Source organism: Sus scrofa, chromosome X (genome assembly GCF_000003025.6).
Source record: "Sus scrofa isolate TJ Tabasco breed Duroc chromosome X, Sscrofa11.1, whole genome shotgun sequence".
Lineage (NCBI taxonomy): Eukaryota > Metazoa > Chordata > Mammalia > Artiodactyla > Suidae > Sus > Sus scrofa.
In genome coordinates this window covers 82657073-82670276 of record NC_010461.5, presented here as the reverse complement: position 1 = coordinate 82670276, position 13204 = coordinate 82657073, and the positions used below count along the sequence as shown (strand labels likewise).

The following is a 13204-nucleotide window of genomic DNA, read 5'->3' as shown; positions in this document are numbered from 1 at the left end:
CTGTTTTAGAGAATTGCCATTCCCAAAGAGAGACATATTTCATAGCATTGCCTAGGGCATAGATCATTCTCTAGGAGGTCACTTGGCTTCCCATGAGGACCTCTTGGAGAATGGTTCTGGCTTATGCCAGAAGAAAGGGAAACCTTCTATGTGGCCTGTGATCAAAACCAGCCTTACTCCAGTTTTGCTCATGAAACTGATAAGACCCAGAGCCTGAAATACCAGAGTCTGATTATCTGGGTTCCATGATAGCCATCTCCCTTTGAGACAAGGCTGGTAGCAGGTTCATGTGTATTTCCTGATAATTGGCAGAGCTCCCTAACTTGATCTCAGTCTGTATTTGTTAGTACCACTAAGAAAGGTCAAACTGGCATCACACAGATTGTTCCTTAAGAACATATCTTAAAGAAGGATAAGGGGATAACTGAGAAGGAAAATAATTTGAATAGGGATTACCAGGTCCTTTCTTTCATTTCTAACACCACTTCTTGGTCCTCTGGGATGAAATCACCTAAAGTAAACCTACCATTTTCAGATTCCTTATCTATGGATTGGAGATAATAATATGTTTTGCTTACCTTGAGGTGGTTAATTACGTACCTGATTAGAAGTTGGTTCTTTTTGAGTGAAAAAATATAAGACATGTAGAGTAATAGGAAGGTATAGTGAGCTTTCTAGCCCTCTTGCCAGAGAAACACAGCTCAGTTGCCCTCGTATATAGGGTAAGGCAGTGTCCTAACAGTGGCTGTCAAGGCTGTGACATATCCATGGTAACCACTGCCTGGTTCACAGCAACCAAACCCACATTTCCCTACCTTGTCTGATTACAGCTAATTACTAAATGAACTTCTGGTCATCTTCAGTTTTTTTTAAGTTTACAAATTATTTAAATAGAATTTATCATGTGCTAGCACTCATTTAAGTACTTTATACATATTAAACTCATTTAATCCTTATTATAAAATGACTAAAAGTAGTGTATATCAGTTTTTAAGAGATGAGGTTCACAAAAAGGTTAAGGAATTTGCCCTCCCTTGTCTGATTACAGCTGTTTACTAAATGAACTTAGAGTCATCATGGATTTTTTAAGTTTACAAAGTATTTACATAGAACTTACTATGTGCCAGCACTCACTTAAGTAAGCATTTCTGCATATTAAACTCATTTAATCCTTAATACCACATGACAAAAAGTAGCGACTATCATTCTTTTTAAGAGATGAGGGTCAGAAAGAGGTTAAGTAATTTGCCCACATTTACCCAGCTAAGTAAGTGGTAAAGCCAGAATTCAAATCCAAGCAGTCTGGCTTCAGAGGGTGTATATTAAGTTAAAGGTCTCACAGGATGTGCGAGTAAGAAGATTTCAAGTACCAGAGAAACTGCCTCAGCTCTGGGCCATTCCATCTCTTCTGGACAAACTGTATTGTACTTTTTCATTTAAAGTCAACTTTTTAAAAACCTTTATTTTTAAGAATAGTTTTAGATATGCAGAAAAATTACAAAGATAGTACAGAGAGTTCCCATATACCCCACACTCATTTCCCCCTATTATTAATAGTATTGACCTATTATTAACACAGACTGCCAGTTATTTCTCCAGCAAAAATGCCTTTATTTGGGATCAACAAAGAATTACAGTTTGGGTATCAGCAACCATGGCAAGTCACACACAAGTACCCACCACAGCAAAGAGAAGAAAAGGAATTTGGGTGGGCTATACTAAACAAAGTCCTACTGGAGGAATTGAGAGTTCAAGGCATAGTGGCTTTTCATTGGCGGAGTTATGGGCATCTCTCATTGATGGAACTCTTGCTAGGGAAAAAGAGGACGTCTTCTTCCTGTTGGGCTTTGCTGTCGTCATAGGGTATGAGAGCTCCCCCTTCTGGCTCCCCAACTATTTTAATTATAGTTTTTGTTTTAATTTGGACATTCTCTCTTTTGTTCTTTTTCCTTTTTTTGAGCTGTACCTGCGTCATATGGAAGTTCCCAGGCTACGGGTAGAATCGGAGCTACAGTAGTTCCCGTCGTGGCTCAGTGGTTAATGAATCCAACTAGGAACAATGAGGTTTCGGGTTCCATCCCTGGCCTCGCTCAGTGGGTTAGGAATCCGGCGTTGCTGTGAGCTGTGGTGTAGGTCACAGATGTGGCTCAGATCCCACGTTGCTGTGGCTCTGGCATAGGCTGGCAGCTACAGCTCTGATTAGACCCCTAGCCTGGGAATCTTCATATGTCGTGGGCCCCGCCCTAGAAAAGACAAAAAGACAAAAAAAAAAAAAAAAGAATCGGAGCTACAGCTGCCAGCCTACACCACAGCCACAGCCACAGCAATGTGGGATCCGAGCCATGTCTGTGACCCACACCACAGCTCACAGCAATGCTGGATCCCCGACCCACTGAGGGAGGCCAGAGATGGAACCCACATCCTCATGGATACTAGTTAGATTTGTTTCCATTGCGCCACAGTGGGAACTCCCAACATTTCCTCTTTTCAATCATGATCTTTCTCTGAAAGTCTCACTGGTAAAGAGTCAGGTTTCCTGGTTTCAGTGGCTTTTTGTCCCTCGTTGCCAGAAGGGACCTTTCTTGGGTGTAATGTCCCATAATGGAGGGAAAGTGCACATATTGGAAACCTATTGAAGTCACATTTGAGTAATAACAAGGATGGGTAGGAGGGCCAACTCTCAGGCACTTTTTTCTCTAAAGTCCATATATCATCAAGGTCATAGACACTGGAGATCATATGAAGTACTATATCATCATCAAAGGTTTGGCAGACAAACTTCCAACAGGCCTGGTCTGGGAAAGCTGTCTCATCAGGTGTTGTCTGCTTCAGTTCTGGGAACCATTTACTTTCAGGTCACCAGATGACGTGCAGATCCACTCAGGTGTGGGGCTTTCTTTAGGTGTGTCATATGAATCCAAGAGTCTTTTCCCTGGCGTTTGATGGCACAAGGGTTGGTTAGCAGTACCTGATAGGGGCCTTAACAATGAAGTTAAAGAGAGTCCTTCTGGAAGTGTCTTTTCCAGTAGAAAAACCTCCAGGTTGCAAAGATGCTTAAGGTCTTCATCTCCTGAGAGCGCACTGTGAAAACATTGCTCTACCAAAACATGGTTATTTTTAAGAGAAGTAATTAGGACTTTGTAATATTGGAGTATTTCTCATTTTATCGGTTGTGGGTCAAAGTAGGAGCCAAGTACATTGAGTATCCTATGACTATCTCAGAGAGTGAGAGTTTGAGTTCTAAAAGGTATGGATCTAAGATTTAGAAGATCAGTGGCAATGCTTTTGGCCAAAGTATTTGGAGGGCCCATGCAAATTTTGCCAACTGAGTCTTAATGCAGTTAGTGCATATAACTAAACCAGAGGATTGGAGGGTCTAAGTGCAGCGAAAATGTTGTAAAACTGGCCAGATAGCACAGACTTGTTAAAGTACCTGACCAGCAAAATGGGTCCCTTGATGATTATGAAGTTTGAGAAGAACTCTCCAAGGGAGGGATTTACCAAAAGACTAGCCACAGAAGACACAATAGCTTGTCTGCAAGAGAAGGCTTCAGTCCGGTGTGAAAACATTCAAACCGTGATTAAGATATGTTTATATCCCTGAGATGGAGGAAGTTGTATGAAATTGAATTGCCAGACCTTGAATGGTCCCTTAGACCATTTAAAATGTCTAGGAATAGTAAAAACAGACTTCCCTGGGTTGTAATTTGTTTTTTTAATAGATTTTTTTGGCCTTGTTTTTACGGCTGCACCCTTGGTATGTGGAAGTTCCCAGGCTAGGGCTCAAATTGGAGCTGTAGCCGCTGGCCTACACCACAGCCACACCAGATCTGAGCTGTGTCTGCGACATACACCACAGCTCACAGCAACACTGGATCCTTAACTCACTGAGCGAGGCCAGGGATTGAACCCATGTCCTCATGGATACTAGTCCGGTTCGTTACTGCTGAGCCACAATGGAACTCCCTATAATTTGGACTAGTGGGATAAGTACGGTAGGCACTTTTTGAAGCCTTGTTAATGTTTTCCTACCAATATTGATGTATGAAAGCTATAATTTTGTTAGTAGACCAATGGTTTAATTCATATGCAGTAGTTAGGAGTGGGAATTTTAGAGTCTCCGGTAGGACTGAGTTGTTATTTGGTCTGAAGCAGAGCTTTCTCTTTTTATCAAACCAACGGTTGTTGAGTTTCCAATCTCATTTTTCCTTTTCTGAGGCCAATTTTTGGGCTTCTCCAGCCAGTTTTTCTAAGTTATCATTTGGGAAAATATCCCTTTGGACCATGACAGAGGTTTGATTGCTCTTGGTTCCTTTAAAGGCAGCATTCCTTATGGAAATGTCAGCAAGGTAATTTCCCTTAACTTCCAGGGAGTTAAGTTTAGAATGCCCTGGAATTTTAATGATAGCTTAAGTGTCCAGTAAAAGTATTGCATTCAATAATTCCTGAATATAGGGATCATTTTAAAATTTATTTCCACTGGAAGTTGAGAAGCCATGTTGCTTCCACAACATTCCAAAATCATGAGCTATTCCAAAAGCATATCTACCATCAATATAAATATCGCGGTTTTGTCCTTGGCTAAAATACAAGCCCTTGTAACAGCATATAATTCAGCCTGTTGGGCCAAAGTAGCCATAGGTGAAGATGCTGCCTCAACAACATCAAAAGAGTTGTAATAGCACACCCAGCATAATATTTGTCATTGTCACCTTTTAAATAAGAACCATCATCAAACCATGAGAAGTCAGCATTACCCAAAGGATTTTCTGCAGATCATCACGAGGCACCAGGAGGTGATCCATCAGCGTTAAGTAGTCATGAGAGACTTCTTTGGTGATGGAGGGCAGAAGAATAGCAGACTTAAGGTTATTACAACCTAAAAGAGTTACGTGAGGAAGTTAACAAAAGGACTTCATAGGAGGTGGGGTGGCCGATTGAGAAATGTTGAGTGTGATGGGAATTCAGAAGGGCTTCTACTGCATGAGGCATGAAAATGGCAACAAGGGATCCCTACAATGATCTTTTTAGTGGCCTTGAACAAAAAGGCAGTGCCGGTAATGGTTCCAAGGGAAGGCGCAGGGGTATCCCTTTGCCACAGGGTTCAGTTGCTGGCTATAATACCCTGTGGATTGTTGAGGGTCCCCATGTTTTGGGGTGAGTACCCTGAAGGCATTACCTTCCCTTTTCCCCACCTTATTTTTCATATATAAAAATGGAAAAGAGAATCTGATAATTGGATGCCCAAGGGTGTTTGGGTTCATCAAACTCTCCTTTAGGGCCTTAAATGCTATTTTGTCTGTTTTTTCTCATAAAACTGGGTTGGGGTTACTCTTTAATAAAATATACGGACGTCTGACCATAAGAGAGAAATTTGGAATCCAGCTTCAGCAATAACTAACTGGCCTGAGGAAACCTCACAGTTGGCACTTAGTTTTAGGAAACTTATGACACCATGAAGACTTCTGGATCCAGGTATAGCCCTTTTTCTGATACCAGATGCCCTAAACATCAAACCTGGGTTTGGGGAAACTGCAATTTTCCCTTGACAACCTTATGTCCCTTTAAGGCTAAAAGCTTTAGCAAGCAGGTGCTATTTTCCTGTAAGGAGGCTTGAGAAGGAGAGCAAAGAAGCAAGTCATCCACATATTGCAAGAGCAAAACCCCTAGGGAACTTTATATTATCCAGATCAGCCTTTGGGATTTATGAGAAATAAGGAGTCTCAGTAAAACCCTGAGGTGTTAGCACCCAGGTTGAATTGTTTTTCTTCCCAAATAAAGGCAAAAAGATGTTGGTTAGAATGCACTGTATTTATCAATTTTAGTAAAGAATTTGCTTCTGTTGGAAATGGATGTTAGTAACATATGAGAGTCAGGAATAACAGGGTGTCGAGAGGTAACAGCCTTGTTTACTGCTGTGAGGGCCTAGACAAACCTCCACCCTCAGCCCTTAGGTTTTTCTCGCTGGTAAAATTGGAGGATTACAGAGACCTAGGACAAGGGATAATAAGTCCTTGAGCCTTATTATCTTCTATTATGGCCTTTTTTTTCTTGAAGACCTTCTTTACTTATAAGGTATTGATTAATTCTGGGGGGAAGTTTTGAGGGGTTTATTTGGATCTTGATAGGAGGTGAACTGCGAATGTTACCAAGAGCAGTTGGAGATTTTGCCCATAAGGAGGATAACAGCTGACCAATAGGGACAAATGATCAATGTTTCCAGAGTCAGCTGTAGTGCCAACAGAGACAGAGCAAATAAAACATGTCAAAGGGTCATTTAATTCACCTGATTGGCTGCTTTGACGATACTGTCAAATTGTAGAATTATTTCCTCCTTTTGGGAGAGAGAAATTCCAGCATGAAACCTGTCTAAAAAGTCTTGACCAAATGAATGGATAGGGATAGAAGAACTAAGAATAAAAGGGTATGTGTCTCTCAAAAGGCCTAAACAAAAAGGAACAGGTTCAGAGACAGGATCCTCTCGAGGTTCTTGAGAGATCCCCTCTGTTTGAACTGTCTTAGTATTCAAATTCAGGGACTGTTATGTAATAGTGGGGTTGAACACAGAGAGTATGGCTCTGGTGTCAGTTAAGACTGGAAGAGATTTGTCCTTAATCTGGAGAAATGTTTCTCCAAGATAATTAAGAGGGAGGGATTAGGAATAGCCCCTGTAGTTCCTTGGAGTCCTTTCATTGAGAACTGGATGTTGGAAAGGCTGTTTAGAAAGCTGATGGCACCTAAAGTGCTTAAATTGGTAATAATATTTTTTTCCTGATATCCTAGCTCTTTGCAATAATAGCAGAAACCAGGAGAGTTTTGGTTTTGTTTAGAGGCCTCCATTTGCTGGAGTCGAAGATTAAGAATTTTAGCAGTTCTGAGAGTTCCCTTCATGGCTCAGCAGTTAACGAACCTGACTAGGATCCATGAGGATGTGGGTTTGATCCCTGACCATGCTCAGTGGGTTGGGAATCCAGGGTTGTCACGAGCTCTGGTGTAGGCTTCAGACACAGCTCGGATCCCGTGTTGCTGTGGCTGTGGCATAGGCTGGCAGCTGTACCTCTGATTTTATCCCTAGTCTGGGAACTTCCATATGCCACAGGTGTGGCCCTGAAAAGCAAAAAAAAAAAAAAGAAAAGAAAAGAAAAAAGAATTTTAACAGTTTTCTTTTTATGTGACTCATCTAGAGTGTTGAGAGAGCTCTTTTGCCAGATTAACTAAATCTGGAGGGGACAGAGTTTTCCATTCCATCTTGGTCCTTTTTCTTTCTTTCTTTCTTTCTTTTTTTTTTTTTTTTGTCAAGGGCCACAGGTGCAGCATATGGAAGTTCCCAGGCTAGGAGTCAAATTGGAGCTATAGGTGCAGGCCTACACCACAGCAACGCCAGATCCAAGTCTCCTCTGTGACTTACACCATACACAGCTCATGGCAATGCTGGATTCTTAACCCACTGAGCTGGGCCAGGAATCGAACCTATATCCTCTTGGTTACTAGTCAGGTTCATTTCCACTGAGCCACATAGGAATTCCCAGTACTTTTTTTTCTAGAAGAGAAAGATCCTGGATCAGCCCACTAATAAAAATAAAGTTGAAAGCCACTGGGTAGAATCAACATCTGAAGAAAGATCAGAACTTTCTTTAAACATATTCTGAAGTCAATCATAATAATTCATCAGATTTTTGTGTGCAAGCCTGAATTTTGTTCCAACCAACAGACTTTGGAAAAGCCCTATGAATTGCTCTATGAAAGTCATTCAGTGATTGTCTGAGCTTGATGGGCTGGTCTCCCAGTTGTGATTCTAGAGACTTTTCAGGATTTTCCAAGTTGGTGATTTTCATCCAGAGCTGGGCTGGCCTTTACCAACAAGCATATGTACTACCTGATTTAAGTCAGAGTAACCAGATTGACAAGTTTGAATGATTGTATTAAATCCCTCAGAAAATCTTAAGGCTCTTCACTTACTTTGGGAAAATCTTTGACTATGGCTTGCAGTTCCACTTTAGTCCAGGGAATATTTTTAAAAATGAAGAATTTAGCCTCTGTATCCTTAGAAGGCTTAATTTTAAAGGGACAGATTCTGACAAGTTCAGAGGAAAAGGCAGTGGGGACAGCTTCAGAGAAAGAGAATGTTTGGGGAGAGAATTAATATGGGGGTACTGAGGGTTAAGAGAGGTGATATAGTTGGTTTATCACCAACTATAAAAGGGTGATAAAGGGGAAGAAGGAGGATAGCACTGGAGGCAGAGCCAGGGGAAAGGAACAAAATAATGCTGGAAGCACATTCTGAGAGCAGAAGCCAAGCCTTTGGGAGCCATTTTATTTTTCTTTCTTTGCTTCAATTAATCTTAAAATCTTATTTTGCTGAGATGAGGTTCCTGAGAATGTTTGGAAGCCTCAAAATAGTTGTAATAGGCATTCCATTCAGTTTTGGAAATTTTAGAGTTGTGGTTGTCCAATTTGGTTTAAGAAAAGTAAGTTTGGGATTTCAAAAGTTCTCCATAATGACCATTTATGCTCTAAATGTCCTTTGGTTAGGTTGGTCCATTTACTTAAAAACATGCTTGAAGGACTTCTGTTTTTAAACATAAAAAAAAAAAAAATCAGTCGGGGTCCCTTTAGGTAGGTGTGCTCTCAAAATACTTAGATAATTGAGGTCTCATTTCTCATAGATTTTCCTCTAGACAAAAATAGTAATTCTCAAACAGCCTAAACAGCTTAAATAGCCTGCAACTCAAGCAACTTAAACAAGCTCAAACAGCCAGCAGGCCCAATGCCAACCAGTTATAAGGGTACAGTCTAGTCTTGAAGAAGCCAAGCCAAAGGCTGCACAGCAGAGCTCTGATCAACAGCCTAATTCTGAAGCAGTCAGGCTGAAGGCTGAATAGCACAGTTCCAATGAAAAGGCTCCTGTTCCAAAAGAAATCGAGCTGAAGGCTAGCACAGTTCCAGTGAGAACAGCCTGATTTCAAAAAAACCAGGCCTAAGTGCCAGATAGAATAGGGCCTTAATCAGAAAGAACAAACCCTTAAAATTGATCCCCAAATAAACCTGGAGAGCTTCAAAACACAAAGAGGATGGAAGCTTGGATTCAGGAGAAAAACTTACCCTCTAATCTCAGGGTTGGTGAGAAAAAACAGTTCAGTGGGCTTTTTAGGTGCCACACTTAGCTGCACATCAACCTGAGTCACTGAGGCCAGCAAAATGTTGACCCTAAACAAACAGACTGCTGGTTTACTTCCCCAGGAAAAATGGGTTTACCTGGAATCAGCAGAGAATTCTAACTTGGGGTCTGGAAAATGGTGGCATGCCTCAGGCAAGTCGCTTTACCACAAGCTGAAGAGAACTCTTTTATAGCAGAGAAGAGGATGTTGGGAGTGCTAATAAGCAGAGAGTCCAGTGGAGGAATTGAGAGTTCGAAGTATACTGGCTTTTCATTGGCTGAGTTGTGGTAGTCTCTCATTGGCTGAGCTCTTGCTGGGCAAAAAGAGGAAGCCTTTCCACTTCCTGTTGGGGGCTGCTCTTGTCTGTAGGTTGTGAAAGCTCCCCCTTGTGGCTTCTTGACTCTATTTTATTTGAGGTTTCTGTTTATTAATTTTTACACCACCTACACTAGTATGATGCATTTTTTAAAATAAAAAAACAGTGTCTATACATTATTATTAACTAAAGTCCATACCTCATTCATGTTTCCCTAGTGCAGTTCCTTTTGCCTTTCGTGTTATAGATTCCACTTATTTTCAAGGTTAGTTGGGTCAGCACACTTTACCTACCTCCTTCAGTGAAGTTGTTTCTTACATTTGTAATACAGATGTTAGTTTATTATGAGTTAATTTTGTGTGTCAACCTGACTGGGCTTTGGCCAAACATTATTCTGGGTGTTTCTGTGAGGTTGTTTTTTGGGTGAGATTAACATTTAAATAGAGAGCCTGAATAAAGCAAATTGCCCTCCCTAATATGTAGAATTCATTCAATCATTTGGAGGCCTGATGAGAATGAAAATGCTGACACTCCCCCAAGTAAGAGAGGAAGGAATCAGGCAGAAGCCTGACTGCCTTTGAGCTGGGACCTTAACTTCTTTCCTGCTTTCAGACTCAAAGTGAAACATTGGTCTTCCCTGGGTCTTGAGCTTCCTGGAACTATACCATTGGCTTTTCTAGTTCTCAGGCCTTAGGACCCATACTGGAACTAATTAATTTTCTACCCTGGATCTCTAGTTTGCCAGTTCACCCTGCAGATCTTGGGACTTGCCAGACTATATGAACACATGAGTCAACACCTTATAATAAATCTACATGCACACATACATATATGTCCTATTCCTGGTGTGGAAAGTAACATGTCTTTTCTATCAAAGGAAACCTTGGTTACTCCATTTTGCTCTGGTTTTGGCTGAAACAGCCTCCTGCGACCCCCTCCTTGTTACCTCTTCTCCCAGCAACAGTTTGTTTCATTTAGCCAACCGAGAAGAATGTGCACCCTGACCTGACCAGTGGGAAGGGGACAGGTACATCACCTGCGTTAGGGATAAATAGGGAGGGTCTTTCCTTCTGTCGTGCATGCTTTTTGGAGTACCTGTGCCCTTCTGCAGAAGCAAAGAGCCTTACTGAGATCTCCCCTTGTCCACGTGTCTCATATTCAGACACTGACAACCCGAGCCAGAGTTATCTTATTTCCTCAACACTGGGCTATGAACAATTACATATTTTTGCATCAGAACCTCCTTTTATCCTACCCCTTATCTCATGCCTCCAGTTCTCTCCCTCATATACTCTCCTCCCACCTTTCACTTTCATGTTTCCTTCTCATCTCTTAATTCTCTCATCTTCCTCTCACCTCATCAAAAGAAGACTTCCCTGACCTAAATTGTTTCCCTTTTCCCTTTCATCCCTGTTATTTATTTTAAACAATTTTTTTAAAGATAAACTCCACACAACAAAACTTAGCCTAAATTGTTATTACAGAGTGAACATACTACTAATCATCATCTTATTTAATCTACAGGTTTATCCTCTATTCCTTTCTTTTTTCTCTCCTTTTTAAAATCATCATACATTAAAATAGACTCTTAAAAACTGCATCTGTACAATTTTAAGACACATAGATTCATGTATCCACCACTACAATTGATATACAGAACAGTTCCATCACCCCACAAAACTCTCTGAGGTTTTCCCTTTATAGGTTCACCTCTCCTCCAACCTGCCCCCCCACCACATGCCCCTAATCTCTGACAATAAATAATCTGTTCTCTATTATTATTACAATTTTGTCATTTAGAAAATGTTATATAAATGGAATCATACATTTATGATTAAAACTGGCTTTTTTACATCAGCTTAATGCCTTTGAAATTAACCCAAGTAGTTGTGTGTATAAATAGTTGGTTTCTCTTTATTGCCAAGTAGTGTTCCACTGAGTAGATGTACCACAGTATATTTATTTTATCTTTTGAAGGACATTTGGATTATTTGCAATTTTTGTCAATTATGAAAGGAGGTATAATAAACATTCATATTCAGGATTTTTTTTTAACAAGGTGGATGTGACTATGTTTTTAATTGAGATATAGTTTATTTCTAAAATTAGTTTCAGGTGTACAACATAGTGATTCAAAATTTTTATAGCTTATTCTCCATTTATAGTTACTATAAAATATTGGCTATTTTCCCTGTGCTATACAATATATCCTTGTAGCTTATTTATTTTTTGCATAGTAGTTTTTACCTCTTAATTACCTACCCCCATCTTGTCCCTCCCTGCTTCCTTGTCCCCACTGATAGCCAATAGTTTATTCTCTGTATCTGTGAGTCTATTTCTTGTTATATACATTAGTTTGTTGTATTTTTTAGATTCCACATATAAGTGATAACATACAGTAGTTGTCTTTCTCTGATTGATTTATTTCACCTCAAGGTCCATCTATGTGTTGCAAATGGCAAATTTACATTTTAAGAAGTTATATATATAGCTTCTTAATCCATTCCTCTGTTGATGGTTTATTCAGGATTTTTTGGTTTTGCCTTTTTTACTTTTTCTTTTGAAATAATTGTAGATTCACAGAAAGTTTTAAACATAGTGCAAGGAGGTCCTATGTACATTTCACCTGGTTTTCCCAATTATTAATGGTAATAGCTTGTATAACTATAGTACAATATTAGAACTATGAAACTGACACTGATAAAATGCACAAACCTTACTCAGATTTCACCAGTTTACCTGCACTCATTTATATGTGTATAGTTCTGTGCATTTTAAAAAATAACAGCTTTATTGAGACATAATTCATGAACCGTACAATTCTCCCATTTAAAATGTGCAATTCATGGAGTTCCTGTCGTGGCGCAGTGATTAACAAATCCAACTAGGAACCTTGAGGTTGTGGGTTTGATCCCTGGCCTTCCTTCAGTGGGTTAAGGATCTGGTGTTGCCATGAGCTATGGTGTGGGTTGCAGACGTGGCTCGGATCCCATGTTGCTGTGGCTCTGGCATAGGCCGGCAGCTACAGCTCTGATTAGACCCCTAGCCTGGGAACCTCCCTATGCAGTGGGAGTGGCTCAGGAAAACACACAAAAAAGACCAAAAAAAAAGGTAAAATGTGCAATTCAGTGGTTTTTAGTATATTCAAAGAGTTGTACATCTGTCACTGCAATCAGTACTAGAACATTTTTTGCTGTATTCTGTAAGTTTTGGTATGTTTTATTTCCATTTTCATTTGTCTCATGATATTTTTTATTTCTCTTTGATTTCTTCTTTCATTGGTTGTTTAGTAGCATTTTGTTTAACTTCCGCCTATTTCTGAATTTTCCAGTTTTCTTCTTGTAATTGATTTCTAGTTTCATAGCATTGTGGTTAGAAAGGATATTTGATATGATTTCAATCTTCTTAAATTTATTAAGGCTTGTAGCCTAGCATATGATCTATCCTGCAGAATGTTCTGTATGCACCTGAGAAGAATGTTTATTCTGTTGCTTTTGGATGGAATATTCTATATGTGTCTGTTATTGTGGCCATCTGGCCTAATATGTTAAGGCCAAGGTTTTCTTATTGATTTTCTGTCTGGATGATCTATCTATTGGTGAAACTGGGGTATTAAAATTCCCTATAATTGTTGTATTGTTGCCCATTTCTCACTTTAGATCTGTTAATATTTGCTTTATATACTTAGATGCTCTTATATTGTGTGCATTAATATTTACAAATGTTATAG

General features: G+C 39.9%; 2 protein-coding genes across 3 annotated transcripts in view; one reads left to right on the top strand and one right to left on the bottom strand.

Annotated features, from left to right (window-relative positions):
* Window positions 1–13204, top strand: part of TRMT2B (tRNA methyltransferase 2 homolog B) — a 103204-nt gene that overhangs the window by 71383 nt on the left and 18617 nt on the right. The window lies entirely within an intron of this gene.
* Window positions 9275–13204, bottom strand: part of LOC110257685 — a 31422-nt gene continuing 27492 nt past the window's right edge. Inside the window, exon 4 of the mRNA XM_021079853.1 lies at window positions 9275–9471. Within this exon, the coding sequence (XP_020935512.1) occupies window positions 9275–9471 (197 nt within the window). The remainder of the gene's footprint in view (window positions 9472–13204) is intronic.